We start from the raw sequence: 18,918 nt of genomic DNA on the forward strand, positions 1-18,918 counted from the left end.
AGAAATCCTGATTTTCTAACCACATTGATTGATTGATTGAAAACTTTATTAACAGATTGCAGAATGGGTACAATACAGTACGGCTCAATAGCCTCGCCGACAAGTTTAAATGCATATCTATAGGCTAATTTTAAGTCCCTCATTACCCCAATCAATCAGATTATATTTCTTTAAATGTACCTGCTGGCAGTGGCAGTAGGCTTAATGGAATGAATAATCGAATGAGATCTTGCTAGCGAAAATAATTAGTTCAACTCTTTCAGAATAAGTAGATAAAAACAAGCCCAAAGAGTATCTAATTGATACGAATTAATAGATACTTATGAGGATATCTGTACTGTATGCGCTTAGGTATCATGTACTATATAAATACATGGTTCCCAAAGTTTTCAAGGCGTGACCCCCGAAATAACGTGTCAGAGAGGCTTGGAGGCTATACAGTTTCACTATTAATCAGGTTTTAATCTGTTTCGGACATCATCCATACATGCATTGAATTGATTAACCTTTGGTTTATACCAGTGACACCAGTCATGTTCATCACCCTCTTGTTCATCATCAGATAACAGTGCTTGAACAGATAAATGCATTTTCTCAAATTCATTCATCAAAACGTCAAAGGCTTGCAATTGCTCATTCACTTTTCTCAAGTCACATCCCCGTCATCAAATCCGTCAAACAGCGCATCTCCTCAGACATTTTAATACCAGTTATTACAATATCACAATAACGTGTGAGTGACAGCGATACAATTCAACAATCCACAGATTCAGATTCGTCGTAATTCACATCCACAATCCATGCATAAAGACGCTTCAATTTATGCTTGAATGAAACACAATCCGGGTGCTCCGTTAAGTAAATACATCCACAGCGGAGAATATGAAACGAATCAGAGCCAAACGCCTGTTTCATTCATAAAAAATATCCCTGCAGGATTCACATTTGCAATGCTCCGTTATTAAAATAACCACACTCAACTAACCGCCTCGGACAGTCCTTCATACCAGCGGCCATCAGGCTCCACAACAGTGGGCAGCGACTAGCAGCCTCCAGGCCCCACAACAGGGGGCAGCGACAGCGACTGCTACCAGACATTGACCTGGGACTTATAGGAACCCAAGGGGGACAAAGTAGACTACCCTGGTACTTTGATTAATGTATACTCAGTAGATAGTAAATTATAACACTACCTCATGCATACTGCACCTCATGTGACACTGTGAATAATGTGAATATTCCTCAGCTAGTCAGATAGTAAATTATATTGACCATATTGATCAAATTGTTTACACTGCCTGTGTTGTTTTTTACTACCTGTATACTGTGTTGTTTTACTACCTGTACCCCTCCCCCCCTCCCCCCCATGCTGCTATGATGCCTGAATTTCCCCAAGGGGATCAATAAAGGAATATCTTATCTTATCTTATCTTATCTTAGTGTGTGTCGCGACTCGCAAGCGCCGTATAGCTATGACGTGCATTATTTAGGACAAAGTAAATCCATAGGCTGAATATGATTTATTATCAGCATATTAGGTCTATTATTTATTATTATAATAATTATTATTATTATTTCAAAAGCCCCCTCTAGAAAAACGATGCACAAAAACATAATTCAGAATGGTATAATGGGATCTGTGAGGAAGGGAGCTGGCATTTTTTTGCGAGGGCGTGGCCAGTTTATCCAGCTAACTGAACTAAACCCTGCGCTGGAGCAGGTTCAATCTTTTTGCTCTGTTGCCATAGTGATTTAGACAAACGTGCTTCGGGGAACCGAAAAGTCTCACTTATGTCAAGTTATCCTGAAAATGATCCGGCTCAGTTAGCCAGGTACTGTACGAGGAACAGGGCCCTGAAGTGAATTACTTGCTTACCTGCCACAGGTGAGTTTAATGCATTGAAAGAATGTTATTACATCCCAGCAACAAAACATCCAGGATGATTACACATCGGTGGCCATCTTGGACTCTTCCACCACTGAAGAAGTGGAAAAAGAACAGATGGAATCCTGGAAGCAAATCTTTTTGGATTGATCAGGCTTTTTCCATAACAAAAGCCACGTTGGTAAACTGTAGATAAACAAACCTCTCTAAGCAGCGACTGACATTGAATTGGGTCCAGAATTTTCTCCTCAAGGCTGTCCTATTGGGAAGGTTATTTCATTGGCCCGTTTACTGGCTTGACATGTTTTGTCTAGCTTTCTATGTGTTTCCTGGAACCATGCCGATTTCTAATGAAACACAAGATACTTGATACTTGCCCTAATGATGAGGATAAGCAGGTGTTTGGTTAAGTTAGGCCCTAATGATGAGGATAAGCAGGTGTGTGGTTAAGTTAGGCCCTAATGATAAGGATAAGCAGGTGTTTGGTTAAGTTAGGCCCTAATGATAAGGATAAGCAGGTGTTTGGTTAAGTTAGGCCCTAATGATAAGGATAAGCAGGTGTTTGGTTAAGTTAGGCCCTAATGATAAGGATAAGCAGGTGTTTGGTTAAGTTAGGCCCATGACACCTCGGGAAGGCTCAACAGTTAGCTCCAGTGTCCTAGAACCACCCCCTCCATGCTAGCTCTCACTGTCCATGATACCCACATGCAAAACGTCCTTGTCTCCTTGTGTTATCCTATCCTTGTGTCGAAAACAGAACTATTCCTGACAACATCACACATGAAACAGAAACAACAGAAAATAAAAGGAATACTCTTACCCTTTGTTTACTTTGGCCCCTAGCTGACATTATTTCTCCTCAACCAAATCCATTTACTTTTAATGTTTCTTCCGACATCTTTTTTACCACCTTTTGCAAACTCCCATGGGCCCATGAATCCTCAACTCAATAGTGACTTGCTTGTGCTATGAACCCTCTGCATCTCACTTCTACCAGACAAACCCTAGATTTCCTTCCTTGCTGTTCTGTTTCTGCTGCCAAATCTGCATTTCTAAGCTTTTTCCTTTCATAAGCCTCCTCCACTGAATCCTCCCAGGGCAGCGAGTCGGGCAGCTGGAAGTGAATCTTTTTGGGTTGATCATCTCAACACATGCTTCAAATTCAGCCTTTTTCCATAACAAAATCCATGTTGGTAAACTATAGATATCAAAACATATGTCCACATTGTATGCAACCTCTCTGAGCAGTGACTGATGATGAACTGGGTCCAGAATGTTCTGCTTGCCTGATAAGGCTGTCCCATATGGGAAGCCTGTTGCATTGGCCCGTTTGCTGGCTTGACATGTTTTGTCTATCTTTCTATGAGTTTCCTGGAACCATGGTATGGTCCTGGTGGGTCTACTGCCAGCAAGCAGCAAGGCCAGTTCCCCTAACCTTGATCTCTACAATTATATAACATGGGATTCAGCCACAATGTTCCCAGGGAATAAGTTTGCCACTGGGAGAAAACATTTTACTTTTCTTGATCAAATGTTTTTTTGTATAGTTTTTTTTTTTTATTAATTGTACAATATTTAAAGACAAGCATTTGAAAAAAGTATGAATATAAATAAAGTATTTAAAGAGCGTAACAAAAAAAATAAAATAAAAACTACAGTCCAATGTGTTCTGAAGGTCCAGATTAACACATAAAGTCCACGTCAGGGTCGTGTAGCCTCTTAGCTACACAATGACAACAATTTCTTACAGTGCAATTTGACAGTTGTTTGACAGCTCTGGTTCATTCTCATCTTATAATTCTAGCTTGATCTCAGGAAATCAACACGCTCTTTACCACATCATATTATTGCATCATGGTTGGTGGCTGGTTCTCCTCCCTGAGGCCTTACACTGTCCCCCTCCTCCTACACCAACACTCAGTCTAAACCAATGGTTCTATATTTCTTTTGTTTCTTTGTTTTTTCTCTCTGCCTACTGTCAGCGACTTCGGGTTACTCAGAAGCGCTCTATAAATTAAATGAATTATTATTATTATTAATCTCAGCTTTAGGACCTTTAGGATCAGCAACTGAAGGCCAGTATTTTGTGCACAGTGGCAACCCACGTGATGTCTTGTGGTCGTGATCTCCGAACGCCACACGTTTAGAGGTTTAAGGCTGTGTGTCCACCGGGTGCCTCTTTGTTAGCTGGCAGCGCTAAACGGATACCTGAGGGAAGCACCACGACGGCTGCTGTTCCTGCCAGGAGACTATTGGAAACCCATTCGAAGCATGGTGCTCTTTTACTAAAAACCTGTAATATTTATTTTTTCTTGGGCACACTGAGCGCTGAAAACATGCTCTGCGCTCAGCGCCGTCGGAGGCCACGCAACGCCACAACCTTTCAGTTGAAATGAAGGAAGAAGCCAGCGCTAAAAAAGACAGGTCCTGTGTGGACACACAGCCTAGGTACTGTAGGAAGTCACACCTGCTCAGAGGCGCAGCTCTTATGAATGTCTTTTTGAGTGACAGTGAAAGCCTTCAAGGCATTTTTCTCAACACGATTGACATAATGTTATTATGGACCAGCACTGTGCTATAGTGTATGTAAATTACTGCATTGAGCCAATGAAACGCTACAGTATCGTCTGCTCTTCTGTTGATTGACAGATCTGAACGAGTGCCAGCTCCAGGGGTCGTGTCCTAACGGAGAGTGTTTGAACACCATAGGTAGCTACAGGTGCAGGTGTAAACCCGGCTTCATCCCGGACCCCACGCTCTCCAGCTGCATACGTAAGTCTTACTACCACAGCATCAAACGCCTTTGCTCTCTCTCTCTCTCTCTCTCTCTCTCTCTCTCTCTCTCTCTCTCTCTCTCTCTCTCTCTCTCTCTCTCTCTCTCTCTCTCTCTCTCCAGGCAGACAAATGGCCCAGCCCTAACTTAAGATCTGTGTCTGAGTATAATGTAAAATGTGTCCAGAGGTTTCAGACTGACCTAAATGCCTTACATTTGCAATGCATGCTGGTCTTTGAAGTGAAGGACTTGGCCCTTTCCAGTCACATAATGACTTTCATATTTTCCCCCATTACTTTACGCCCAAAAGGCATTGGAAATAAACGTTGGCTTTTTCATTATTTCCTCCTGCTGCGAAGCGCAAGCATACGTAGCTGTGATTGTTGGGAATGTCGCTAAAGCATACCGCAAAAAGCTGCGTCTTTGATTATATGCATAATGAATGTTGGGAAACAAATGAAAGTGCATGGATGAAAGCATGGTGTTTTTCATATTAATCAGATGCCAACCCTCGAGCATGGAGCACACAGCACAGCATATTGCCAACACACAATGGATCTCATTTCTCTCAGCTAGAGGGAGGAGGAGGAGGAGGAGGAGGAGGAGGAGGAGGGAGATGAGGAAGAGGCAGGAAGGGAGAGAAGAGAGGAGGACTAGATGAGAGATTACAATCCTATCCTCTCCATCCTCTTCTGGGTTTTTGGTTCTGAGCACGATTGGTCACCAGCAGCCTTTAATCATGACATCTGGAGCACGTCTTCCCCTGCTCTGGTCATCACCACAACAAGTGTGTGTGTGTGTGTGTGTAGTGTGTGTGTAGTGTGTGTGTGTGTGTGTGTGTGTGTGTGTGTGTGTGTGTGTGTGTGTGTGTGTGTGTGTGTGTGTGTGTGTGTGTGTGTGTGTGTGTGTGTGTGTGTGTGTGTGTGTGTGTGCGTATGTCTTTTTGTGTGTGTGTGTGTGTGTGTGCGTGTGCGTGTGCGTGTGTGTGTGTGTGTGTGTGCGTGTGTGCGTATTGTGCATGTGTGTGTGCGCGCATGGTTGTGTGCGTGACTGTCCGTGTATGTAGGCAGTTGCATGTGTCTTGTGTGTGTGTGTGTGTGTGTGTGTGTGTGTGTGTGTGTGTGTGTGTGTGTGTGTGTGTGTGTGTGTGTGTGTGTGTGTGTGTGTGTGTGTGTGTGTGTGTGTGTGTGTGTGCGTGTGCATGCGTCTTGTGGTTCTCTTCTATTTATCTCATTGTTAATGAAAGCTGAGTGGTCATTTATCACCATCACCCGTTCCTCCAAGGAGCCAGCAACCAGTTTGTCCTTACAAGGAACCAGCAGGCTTAGGAAATTCATCAGAGACACTCAGCATTGTGTCTTTGACCAACACCCCCCCTCTCCCCCACTCTCCACCCCCATGTGTCTCCTGTGATTGAAAACACCAATGTTGAGTTTGGATCCATTTCGGATCCCTTTCCCCCTCCGTCCCCCTCATTCCACTAACCTTGAGCGGTATTTGTCTGTGCTTTAGCCTAGCACGTCAGACACCATGGAACGTATCGCTGCTGTCGGGACAAAACCTCATAACTCCATTTTTTTATTTATTTTTTTATTATATAAATCAACTCCGTAGATCATCCTCCATATGTGTGTGTGGGTTTTACAAAGTTTAAACAATGGGAAAGCATTAAACCGATCATCTGTCTAAACCTCTTAACTCTATTCACCCTCAAATCTGTGTTAGTTTTTTTCATCTGCTGAAAAGTTGGGTTTTTGGAGTTATGAGGTTTTGTCTCGACAGCAGCGGTATGCAAGCTAGCTCTCCACTGGGTCTGAAAGCGGCACATTGAGAAATAAACGAATCGCTTTTTAGATTAGATTAGATGTATTACAATGTATTGTCATTGTATAGCACAAGTACAGCACAATGAAAATAAGTTGGAATCTAACCAGAGTGCAAGGTTACAGTAAAGTCCATACAAATATGCAGTGATTAAATGGAATATATACTGTATAACGAAGCTAGTAAATATCTGATGTATGTACAGTATTATTATATACAGTGATACAAGTAGGCTATAAATACATATTATAGTAGTAAGCCATACTGGCCTGTGGTATAACTGTAATACTATAACTATAATAAGAGTAGGTATGGGAAATATACAGATATAGATATAGTATATACAGCATGTACAGTGCACAGAGTATGTACCGTATACAGATATGTAAACAGGAATAGCTTGCCAATAAAGTCAATTTAACCCTGGTGATGTGTTGGTGTCTTGTCCCAATGAATTCCTGGTGCTGTGATTTAGATTAGCCGGCATGCACAAGCTATGCTCGGAGATCTGTTGTTAGTGCAGAGAGGGGCAGAAAATCATCTTTAATGTAATCATAGCACCGGTAATTCATTTTGGCATGAGATAAACAAACAACCCACACAGCTGCACTCAACTGTGAGCGATATGATCGCGTCACAATATTTCTACAAATTTTCACGACACCCAGGGCTATTAACACATTGATTGCCAAACACGTAGATCTACGGTTCTGTCGCACGATCGTTGAGTGCCGGAAACGTAGATCTACGTTTCTGTCACAGTATTTCTTTTATTCGCTATTGCCATTCATAATTCAGCGGGGCACCTTGTGCATACTGTTCTGAGTGTGTCTGAGCTGGCAGACGGTCTTATACCGCCCTCTAATGCCTTCCGGCATTATTGCACCCTGTTAGAAACGGGTTAGTTTATTTTCCCTACCGAGCTGCGGCGTGGGGGCGGGTCCTAAACACTCCAGCAAAACACACGCTTGTAGGGATGGTTTGGACTACTGACTCCGCCCTCCCGTTGAAGTGCAATGCCCAACAACGTCGGAGACAGGATCGCTGTGGATAACTGGAATGGCAATGAGATTATTGGATTCTTTTTTTTGCATTACTTCAGAGACCAGGTAAGGACACCATATGAAAGCTGATATTTATTTCTACAGCTATTGAAGCTATCTGTGTTTTATGTGTATGGCTGTTTGCCGTTGGGTTGCAGGAGGTGGGTCTAAATCACATTGCATGCGTGCACGACGAAGGATAATAATGAGGATCTATCGTTGATTTCAGGAAGATCCGATAATCAGGCGAAAATGACAACGTGTTTATTGAATTACAGAAAAACGCTGTTTTCGTGTCTTTTCCCTGGAATTGCTCAGAAGCGGCCGGACTATGTTCATATTTAAAACGAAAATGTACAGATGAAAAAAGAATCTGTTTTTTGCACGTTGACCAGAAGCAGCTCACTGAGACTCGAGGGCGTTATTAGACCCATAGCTATACTATAAAATATAGGTTTAGCTCTACAAACTACAACTACGTTTACATGGGTTTAATGGGCGGCACGGAAGGGGTCACTTCCCGGAAGGGGCGTGGCACTCAATGTGTTAAAGAATGGATTGCACGGTGCTAATTGCACCCTTACTTACAATGAATTCATTGTAAGTAAGGGAGCAATTAGCACCGTGCAATCCATTATATGTGGATCTAGCCCCCAGTATGTATCACAATATTTTTCACTTTGCTTTTTCAATGGCTACTTTGTAAGTTACCGAACAGTACTACAAACCAACTGGTAAGATACTATAAACTACTGTATACTGTACCATTTGGAGCCTTTAAATAATACAATAGAATAAAGGAAAAACAAAAGGTTAAAAAAAACATTTGAGCTTATTAAACACAAGTAAGTCAGTATCAGCTTGAAAGTTATGAAGAGGAATTAAGCGAAATGTTAAATGTTAACCGCTAAATGTTAACAATCTAAGATGATCATCATCGCCCAGTGCTACTCGTGTTTGACCTGATGAAGAGCCACTGGGCTCGGAGCAGAAGAGAGTGTGGGTTCTTTGTTCTTTATTCATGGCCATGTGATCTGACCACATCAGATCACACATAAGACATCCTTACTGTATATAGAATACAGAATATAGAATAAGGATCTACAATCAGCTCTATCTCTCAGATCATAATGAATGAGATGGTTGAGAGGAGCGGGTCAGGGGTGACCTAAATCATGTGCACGACATTGCGGGTTTGAATATGTCACTCTCATCCATCCTGTCACTTTCCTCGGAATACTGTCTAATAAAACATGTGAACACATGTACAAAAAAGTGGACGGGATCACTGGTTCCAGATCAGCTCTCTGCTGTCTGGATAGATGTGGGCCAGAGAGAGACATTCTTGGAAGCAGTTTGCTAAAAGGTTGTTATAAAATGAACCAATTCATTATATTTTATTTGGTGTTGACAAGACAGCGGCTTCATTTAAAACCTGAGCTTAGTCCCTCCCCTCCAGCTGTGCCTTTGTGTTCTGATTGGCTAGGAATGTGCATGGCAAACAATAGGAACTAACTAATCAACACCATCATAATAATCACTCATTCAAACTCAATTGTGCCGTGGGATCAAAGCAATCTAAGCTGAGTACTGATAAATAAACACATTCCATGTGTAGCGTTGAGTCAAAAACCTTAATACTCCCATTTCCTCATTGTGAAACATCCTGAAAGTATTCCAATTGCGCAAGACCCATATTTTTTAGAGAGCTTGTAATTCACATACCACGCGTACTTCAGCTCCAAATAGGGTAGCGCGACGTGGGACCGAATTCCACCACTGTCTAGGAATGGAGAAAAGGACATAGCAGGGGTAATCAAATAGAACTCCCCCCTTCCTCTCTCTCTCTCTCTCTGTCTCTCTCTCTCTCTCTCTCTCTCTCTCTCTCTCTCTCTCTCTCTCTCTCTCTCTCTCTCTCTCTCTCTCTCTCTCTCTCCTCGCTCCTTCTGTCGCCATACTTGGTCGAGCCCCAAAATTACTTGACAGGAGTAAAAAAAAATATATATATATATATATTATTGAGTCATTCATAGACCTACGGTATTTCATCTGGTTTTCTCCTAGAAATTACAGCCCTTTCAGCGCTAAGCCTGCCACTGTGACTGTGAAAGGCGTGTTAGACACAGTACAGTTTTGGGAGCTACTGCCGTGAAAAGGAGACTGAGGTATTAATTGAGGGCTTTGGCCTGGGTCCAGTACAGCTTGGATGTGCTAGTAATGGGGACTGGCGGATGGGGTGAGGGGGGTAGAGATGGGATTTCAGGAGGAAGAAAAGAGAGAGTAGAGCACGGGAGCGTGATTGTCTCATGTCGTGGCCGATATTCCGTGATGTCACAATTTTTTATAAAGAGTTGCGGGACAGGGGATCGCTATTTTGGGTGTTTGAGAGAGAGAGAGAAAGAGAGAGAGAGAGATAGTTATCCAACTTGTGTGAGTTTAGACTGCGTTACCCTCTGTCACAGTGATCTCCTGGTTGTTCCCCACCTAGGTTACAGTATCTAACTATCGTGCCGAGAGAAAGAGAAAGAGAGTGTGTGTGAATGTGTATATGTACATTTGATTGGTATATGTAAGTGTAAGTGTGAAATGCACACACATAGATACCTACACATTTTCTTTCTCACAACTGTGCATACACACACACACACACACACACACACACACACACACACACACACACACACACACACACACACACACACATATTAACACTTTCAGTGCCAACGATGGGATTTCTCGTTAGTTCATGCCAACCGTTGAGTGCCATTATTTCCAAATCAAATCTATATCATAGGTATTATGTTTCATCATGAATGCATGAAAGGGGGGGGGGGGCTCGTTTCTGATTATTTGATTACCAGTAACGGCATTCGTATTGAACACTAAAAACAGCCCGATTGGTATAAAAGCATTGCACAATCAAGCTAAAATTGACGTCAGATAGTCCTTACCTGTGATCGGGAGTATTCCAAAAATAATATTCCAATTGTTTGATCGCCATCTGGTACATCCGATGTCCATTTGATCCACGGCATAACCCACCACAACATATGGATCGGGGATATTTGATGCGCTTCAATGCAACCGGGAGAACCGCTAGACTGGCCCGACAAGGAAAAGTGAGCCCGGTGACATTTTACCGTTGCACAGACCAAGATACAAGGTTTCAAAGGGTGCTCGATACCGCCGTCTAGCTGGATGCGGCCGGTATTGCACTTTGGCGATATCAGACTCATTCCCTATGGTAACACCAAGGTCCCTGGATGAATAACGAATACAAATATCGATGTTGGCGTTCAAGTGTCGGCTCCCAATAACGAGTAAACTCGTTGTTGGCGGGGAATGAGTTAAGAGTCCGATGGCCTGTACTGCCCGCCACGCGTTAGCTGACTAACGTTATCAAATGTCAATGCGGGGAAGACGAGCTAGGTCAGCTACAGTAGCTTAGCTTGATAACGTTACCGTGGCTAAAGTTGGTGCTATTCATAATCCAGCAATAATGGCTGCAGACCTGCAAGCAAAGTACAGCAAGTTCCTAGTGCCAAAGGATAAGAGTCTGAGGCGGAGTCTCAAAAGAGAATGTTGAATATTTATTTTGCATAGAAAATCACAACATACACGGTAATACTAGCTACTAGCTAACAGACGAGTGCAACACGAGTGGGTAGCGAGTGCAACACCGTCTAACGTCCGTGCGGATCATTGGAGTAGGGTATATCTGCAGTGCCGCAGCCCCATACTCATTGATTAATGATACTAATACTAATCTATACAATCACCTGTTGTTGAATAAATACCATTACTTTCTAGTTATTACTAAAAAACAGTATATAAAAAAAATAAAAATTAAAGAAAGTATAATTTATATAATAGTAAAAAAAAAATTATGTATGCACTGGTATCGGATCAGTATCGGTATCGGCCGATACCCAAAGCTTAGGTATCGGAATTGGATCAGGAAGGAAAAAATGGTATCGGAACATCTCTAGTTTCAAGGTCCCGTCATGATGCACCCTGTACACTACTACTTCTGCATGCTCTAACGCAGGCCAGCACTTCAACTGGTCTCTATAGTGCACGCAGCATCAGCATGCAACTCTAGCATTGTTTTGTTTTTTTGTCCGCATTAAAGGTTTGTTTGTGTTTGTTGTTCTTTTCTGTGTGTGTTTTTTTCCTGTGTAGTTTTCACTAGTTAAATGTAGTTTTAGTCCTCCTTTATACTGTAGCTAAATAATATGGATGAGGATATGAAATGTCTCATTGATATCTCAGCTATCATTGAGGGGTTTCACATATTCCTGAATTTTTTTCTCTCATGTTCCTTTAGACATGTGTTAGTGCTGTTCTCTGTGTTGGGGCACGGTTTCATGTACTGTAGGTGGGATGGGGGGATGCTTCGGTGAAGGGGACCTCTTTACCTTTCTCTCTCTCTCTTTCTCTTATGTATGTGTCTCCCCCATTTTGGTGCACCCCCTCCTTCGCCTCCTTCCTCCTCCACCCTCCACCCTCCTCCTCCTCCCTGCGCACCTCTTCAGCCGACACGCCTGCTGTCCAAGAGGAGAAAGGGGCTTGCTTCCGTTTGGTCAGTTCGGGAAGGCAGTGCTTGCACCCGGTGTCTGCTCAGCTGAGCAAACAGCTCTGCTGCTGCAGCGTGGGCAAGGCCTGGGGCCCTCGCTGCGACAAATGCCCCCTGCCAGGAACAGGTAAGGCCCCACATCCCACCCCCCCACCCCACCTGTACCAGAGACCAGCCACACTCTTGGAAAAAAGGGTACAACACTGGTAAACAGGCCCAGCCCCCGTTATGAAAGGTACAACGTTGTACCTTTTTCTCTGAGAGTTTATGCTAGAAAGAATCTCATTTGATGAAAGGCTTCTCAAGTCATTGAAAACAGTATAGTAGCCAAATCGTTCATTTAGCTCAATTATTTAATTGGACTATTTTAATAGAAGCGGCATAATAAATGAGCGGCATAATAAATCAAATATAATTTCCACATTTCCGTTTTGGTGTAATAAAATGTGTCCTATGGGATCATAGTGTGTGGTGGACTTAACTGTTTCATAGTACAGTGCAGCCAGGCGTGGTTCCCAAAGAGAACTGGTCACTTTTCACACGAACTGGACATTCATAACACAGCCATTACTGATCTATTCATGTATTGTGCTTGTGATATAATGGTCTCATATTCATAACGGATAACTGAATGATTTGCCGCTGGGGCAGGTGTGCCCTACTGTCTAATGTATATTAGTGATAATAGAGGCCTTTCACCTACTCTACCACTGCACAGAGAATGACTAAACAGTCAGTGTAAGGCCTCTGTTAGGATGCTGGGTGGGTATATCCGCTAAATGGCCAGAAGAAGCGGTGGGTCAACTCTGTATGCCTGTGTATGCCCTCGGCTACACTACTGACATGTGAAATGTGTTATGACACTGTTATTTCACAACCATAATAATACATCAATAGACGAGTAATGAATGTGTATTGAGCAGGACGGTCCAGTCAGTATTCTTGAGCACGCACCTACCCTCTCCTAAAGCTAGGAAGGCTTGCAGTGTGAACATACTCAAATTTATATTTGATATTCACTCTCTTCTATTAGTTGATTCAATGGCAAAAGTTGACACAAATTATTATTATAACTAATATATAATTTATTTAAAGTGCAGTTTTTAGTTTGTCCTCTTCCCCCTCATCCCCCAATACACACTTTGGGTCTGCATGTGTTTCACTGCATTGCTAAGTAGATGCTTCTAGATGTGTTCTAGTTGTCTTCTATGCTCACACACCACCACACTTACCACACTCCCTCCTTGTGTGTCTTTATTTCACTACTATATCATGCCACAGATGTTACGTTAAAGGTCCCATATTGTAAGAAATACATAAATAATAATAAGTACTTTCTGTGGTCCAGCTGTAGCCTATTGAAACGAGCCATTCAGAATCACAGCCAACATCGACGTAGCTATAACGACTGATACCGATATGGGACCTTTAAAGCAAACTGTTTGGTATTATGATCGTTCACTTACTTAATGTGATGTAGTTAGTTATATTACACACCCTCGTTAAATAAAAAAAAGTATTTATTTATTTATTATTATATTTTTTTTGTACATCTGCACATCACATGTTCCACAGTCGCACAGTATAAACAGTCGCTCATTGCTGTTCCTTCACACTTATAGTATGCTGGAAAATACCTGCATGTGCATCGATGAAACCAAGCCAAACATTCCATTACGCCAGGGGAATGTAGACTTGGAACCGTGCATAAGCCTCGTCTCCGTCTCTGTGCCTGAATTGTCTGTACTTCTGACACGCTCCCTTGGCCCGATTTCAATTGGAAACACCAGTTTTAAGATCCTCCGTATGGGGTTGGGCTGTGCCAGAACCCCTCCCCCCTCCGGTTGCCAGGTCCTCAAGACTTGCCAGCGGGATACAGTATAGTGTAGGTTGCCATGAGGAGGCTTGGAACAGTCAGGAGATAATTGATTGCAAAGGAAAAGGTTGACGTGATTAAGAACACCTGTGTAGACTTCATGACGGTTGCTGGTTCTGTTGGGTTGCCCAGCGCCGTACAGTAGGTGGTGCTGAGGGAGGCTGATTGGCTCAGAAAGTCTGTGGGCAAAGATGTTGGAGTGTTATAAAAGTAAATAAGAGACATGTGTGCCATAATCTGGACAGACAGCTAGATTAGTGGAACAATTTCATGACTAACCTTTGTATGGAGGCCAGTTTACTTCTCTTTTTCTTTCTTTTTCTCTTTTTTTTGGGGGGTGGGTTGGTGAGGGGGGGAAGGGGTTTTCTGGTGGATAATTAATTGATCATTCTGATGTGTTTACTTGCCCTCTTTTCTGGGTAACGGCCTGCATCACTCTCTCTATGCTCATCCTGAGACGGAAAATGTCTTGATTTGTTTTATCTCACCGGTGAGATTTCCTTTGAATATTAGTTAGAATTTCTTTTCAAATTGGGCAGAGCTGTGTGTATGAAACATTCAAATGTGAACGCAGAGAGAGGTGGATGACAGTGGATGAGACACAGCTGCTACTTTATTGTCTTTGTTTTGGGAAATGAATTGAGAGCTTTATTGACATTGTGTCAGGTCCATATCAAATGTTAGATGAAATGTGTCCATCTTCTCTTCCTTCTGAGATAAGAGCTGCAAAGTGTCAAGGCTCATATTGTGGCTCAGGTTGGACACTAAGATACTGAGCTGATTCCACTCCGATCAGGTCATTACATGCAAATTCAGAACAGTGGTGGGCTAGGGGATTAATCGAAATAAAATCGTGATCTTGATTCATAGACCTATGCAATCTCATTTCTAAATTATGATGATTTTTTTTATTAAGAAAATAATATATATATATTTTTTTAACTTTTTACTTAACTTTTTTAAATGATGACGATTCTGACTTGAGTTATTTTGTATGTTACAAGAGACTTTTAAGTTTAAGTCAAGCACTTTCATATATGTTATGTTTAAGTCAAGCACTTTGATGTTATGTTGTCTGTTTTTTTATTTTATTATATCTTTCCCCCCCCTCCTTTTTCCGATTTTTCTCCCATCCCACTGTTAGTCGTTATGCCAATTCCCAACCCCCTTCCTGGTTGTTGCGCACCCCCCCTACTGTTGGTCCGGGAGGCCGGAGACTGTCACATGCTTTCCTCCGACACATGTGCAGCCAGCCAGCAGCCAGCCTGGCAGCGCAGACTCTCACTGGGAGAGTGTAACGTGTGGAAGGTCACACTACCTCCCTCCAGATCCTTCCCTCGCTGTGCAGGCGCCCCGACCGAACTGTAGGAGTCGCTGTTTACAACGACCAGGACCCACCCACCAGCTTTCCCACCCCTAACACTGCCAATTGTGTTAGTATGAGCGACCAGCCAAGCTGGTAGCAACGCCGAGAGCTGGGCTCGAACCCAGCGTCTCCTGCGTTGGTGGCGAGTGCCTTGCCCACTACACCACCTAGCCGCCCATGTTGTCTGTTTAAGAAAGAGTGCAATAAATGATTTTATTGAAAAAATAAGAATCGTGTGAGAGAATCGTGATCTCAATTCTTAGAGAGAAAAATCGTGATTCACATTTGAGCAAGAATCGGCCAGCCCTTGCTACGCAATTACCAGTTTGATTAATCCATTTCAAAAGTATTTTAGTGTGGTGCGGCTGGGTAGCGCAGCAGACTAAGCGCTCGCCTACCACCGCAGAGACTCTGGGATCGAATCCAGCTGTCAGCGGTACCTCCGGCTTGGTCAGTCGTCCCTACTAACACAATTGGCAGTGTTAGCGGGTGGGAAGCCGGTGGGGTATGTACTGGTCGGTCGGGGCGCCTGTTCAGCAGGGAAAGGATCTGGGGGAGATAGTGTGATCCTCCCACGCGGACTCCGACTCCACATGTATCGGAGGAAGACATGTGGTAGTCTTCTCCCTCCCCAGGCCGACAGTAGGGGGCAAAAGCGTGCAACGACCAGGAAGGGAATTGGCATAACGACTAAATTGGGATGGGAGAAAAATACGGAAAACAGGGGGGAGAAAAAGTGTTTTAGTGTTTGTTTCCCATCTTAAGGAATTACTCTCAGCATTTCTATACAAGGACATTTCTAAACCTTAGAGAAGCTGTAACACCAAAACAGCTTTGGGACAGGTAACCTTAAGTAATCCAGCTTGACATTTAAATGCCACCCTTAACAGATAAGAAATTCTGTTCCAAAAAGTATACCATTTGGTTTTTGCATGATGGACAGTCTTATCAACACTAGACATGAAAGGGATGTATGTTTTTTTATGCAAAGTTGTGTCTTCAAAACCTGCATTCAGCATGTATTTGTTTTCCTGTCACGTAGCTAAATTCAAAGAGATATGCCCGGGTGGGATGGGCTACACTGTTCTGCCAAAACCACCCGTCAACAAGCCAATCATCACCCACCAAGAGCCAGTGGTCACGTCCCCACCCCTGCCCCTCCCAACGCCAGAGAAACCAGTGGAGGCTTTCGGCGACACAGAGGAGGAGCTTCCTGTCGTACCAGGTGAATTTGAATCCTATTCACATACTTTTCATCGCAGCCTTTTTGGTAGGCAAGCAACAGGTGATTGTAATCAAATAACAGGTCATTTCCATTAAATGACAAATCGTGGCCAATAAGCTGTGGCATTGTGCCATATTGGTAGGCATGACACGTCATGAGAACACTATGCATACTACACTCTCTGTAAGGTATTCATTCAGATGTATTATTCATTTATTTTACAATAACAAATGGAGTGCTATCCTGCTTCTGAAAAGTGTAAAGTGTACGTCACACTCATCTACTGCCTGAAAAACTATGCGGTATCTTTTAAAGCACTGCTCACACAGTGGAGTAAAGAGTTAAGTTAGACATGACGCGCACGCTATGCTGCGATGCTGATGTGCGTGACTGATGGAAAAAAATCACTGGCATCAGAGAGCAGAAGGAATTAGAGACCCTCACTCTGTGCCTTTGATGTGTGGTCTTGTTGACGTTGACTTATAAATAACACTGTGTGTCATGTTACCCGTAGAGAAACCGTCTACGATGTGATGAGGGGAGCGCAGTGATCTGCGTTTAACAAGTAACACTACTCAGGCGAAACAAAACCCCTTTATTTACGATGCCTCTTGCATGTGATTAGTTACGTAGATCTTGGGCAAAAAGAAAGAGAAAGGGAAAACAATCCCTCCTTTTCCTGACATCTGACCGAAGGAGGAGAGGATTAAAGTACTTTGGCCCGCGTCCCACCCACCCTCGAAGACACACACAAAAAAAGAGACAGAGGGGAGATGGAGACCCCCCCCTCACCTGTCCTAACCTCCACCACCACCCCGTTATTATTCAGGATATGCTTGGCACCCAGCAGGGGAAAGTAGAACCTTGGCAGGGACTGAGAGAAGCCAGACAGAGTCCAAATTGCCGCTAAGCCTCTTTGGAGCTCAGGAGTGCCGAGGATCCCAAGCACTAAGGACAGATTTTGAAAAACAATCTGACAGAAAGCCACTGCCCAAACCTGTGTAGATTAGTGCTTGGATGCCACAGGAGGGGAACGTGGCGCCAGGCACCCTGACATTTTGGCATCCTGGCATCTTGGCATGGCAGCGCTAAGAACCCACGATGGTCGGGTGGAACTTGTTGTGTAAAATGTATGCATGTTATTCCTCGGACCGAAGACCACAAGTCTTAACAAAATATTAATGTACATGAATCGAACTGTCTTCCAAACATTAAGAGTGCTAAAATACTAACTTGTGATGTCATCAGGTACAAAGTAGCCTGGAGCTGCTCCCTAGACAATGAAAGGGAGAGATGTTCTAGGTGACGCTGAGAGCACCAGGGCAATGTTCAGTATACATTTTCTGTTTCAGAACTGAGAGAACTACTACACAATAAAAGTCTTCCGTTTGTCAACATAGCAGCTCCAGACTTTATACCTGATGGCATCACACGTTTGAGTCTGGTTTCTGGCTTTGGAGAGAGTAGCTCATGTTCACAAAATGTTGATTTCACTTTTCCAGGCTCTTAGAGATATAAGATATTTGAATTCTTATTTTGGGTGCTGTTCCCCTTTAACACTCTTATACCTTATTATTAACAACGTGATCTGGTTTAATTTGTATGACCTCTACAAAGGGATAACATAAACACGTCAAGGGCTTTTGAATTATGACATGACATTTAGCCGTGGGTTTAGAACGAGGCATCATTGGAACGTCCTTGTTGCTGATTAACATTTGTCCACTAGTTATGAGAAAAGATAATGTTTCGACAGGTGTCCCCTGCATATAGCTAAAATTACTTCAAAGGTAAAGATCCTATGAATTGCAAATTGTTAAGCCTTTTCCCTCGGTTTACTAATGTCATAAAATGCCTGAAGATATTAATGGATGAATTTAATAATAAAAGGAATGCTATGTATCTACTAGGGCTGCCTCCTCTTAGTAGATCAATGGATTAATATTAATACGTCTATTTGGTCTTAGGCGACCAATACTTTGTTAGTCGATTGGTTGTTTTCTGTGCCTTTCCCCATACCGAACGAGTTATTTCATGAAGCACAACGTTGAAAGAGGTCCTTCTGCATGACTGCATGTGGGAAATACCATTTTTACAGATAGATTAGTCAACAATTGGATTGACCGTTAGTCGACTAAGGACCCGAGGACAGCCCTGGAGTCTAGCAAACAGTATTGAACGAGGGGAATACGGTACATTCCCCACCGAATGTATTTGTCCAAACATTATCAGCCTTGTTTTTATTTGACTCCCTTTTCTTGCTTTGTTTCATTTCATTGTGTTTCTGTGGTCAGTAGCTACAGCTGCACCTGAGCAGGTAGGTTGTGTTTCCTCAGCGGCTACAATCTAC

The 18,918-nt window shown here is 43.0% G+C and overlaps 1 protein-coding gene across 1 annotated transcript in view; it reads left to right on the top strand.

The window, feature by feature from the left end:
• Window positions 1-18,918, top strand: part of ltbp1 (latent transforming growth factor beta binding protein 1) — a 339,149-nt gene that overhangs the window by 197,269 nt on the left and 122,962 nt on the right. The window contains 4 exon segments of the mRNA XM_084322133.1: window positions 4,535-4,657; window positions 12,061-12,228; window positions 16,386-16,568; window positions 18,863-18,885. Coding sequence (XP_084178259.1) covers window positions 4,535-4,657; window positions 12,061-12,228; window positions 16,386-16,568; window positions 18,863-18,885 — 497 coding nt within the window.

This window comes from Notolepis coatsorum (genome assembly GCF_963971535.1).
Source record: "Notolepis coatsorum genome assembly, chromosome: 9".
Classification (NCBI taxonomy): domain Eukaryota; kingdom Metazoa; phylum Chordata; class Actinopteri; order Aulopiformes; family Paralepididae; genus Notolepis; species Notolepis coatsorum.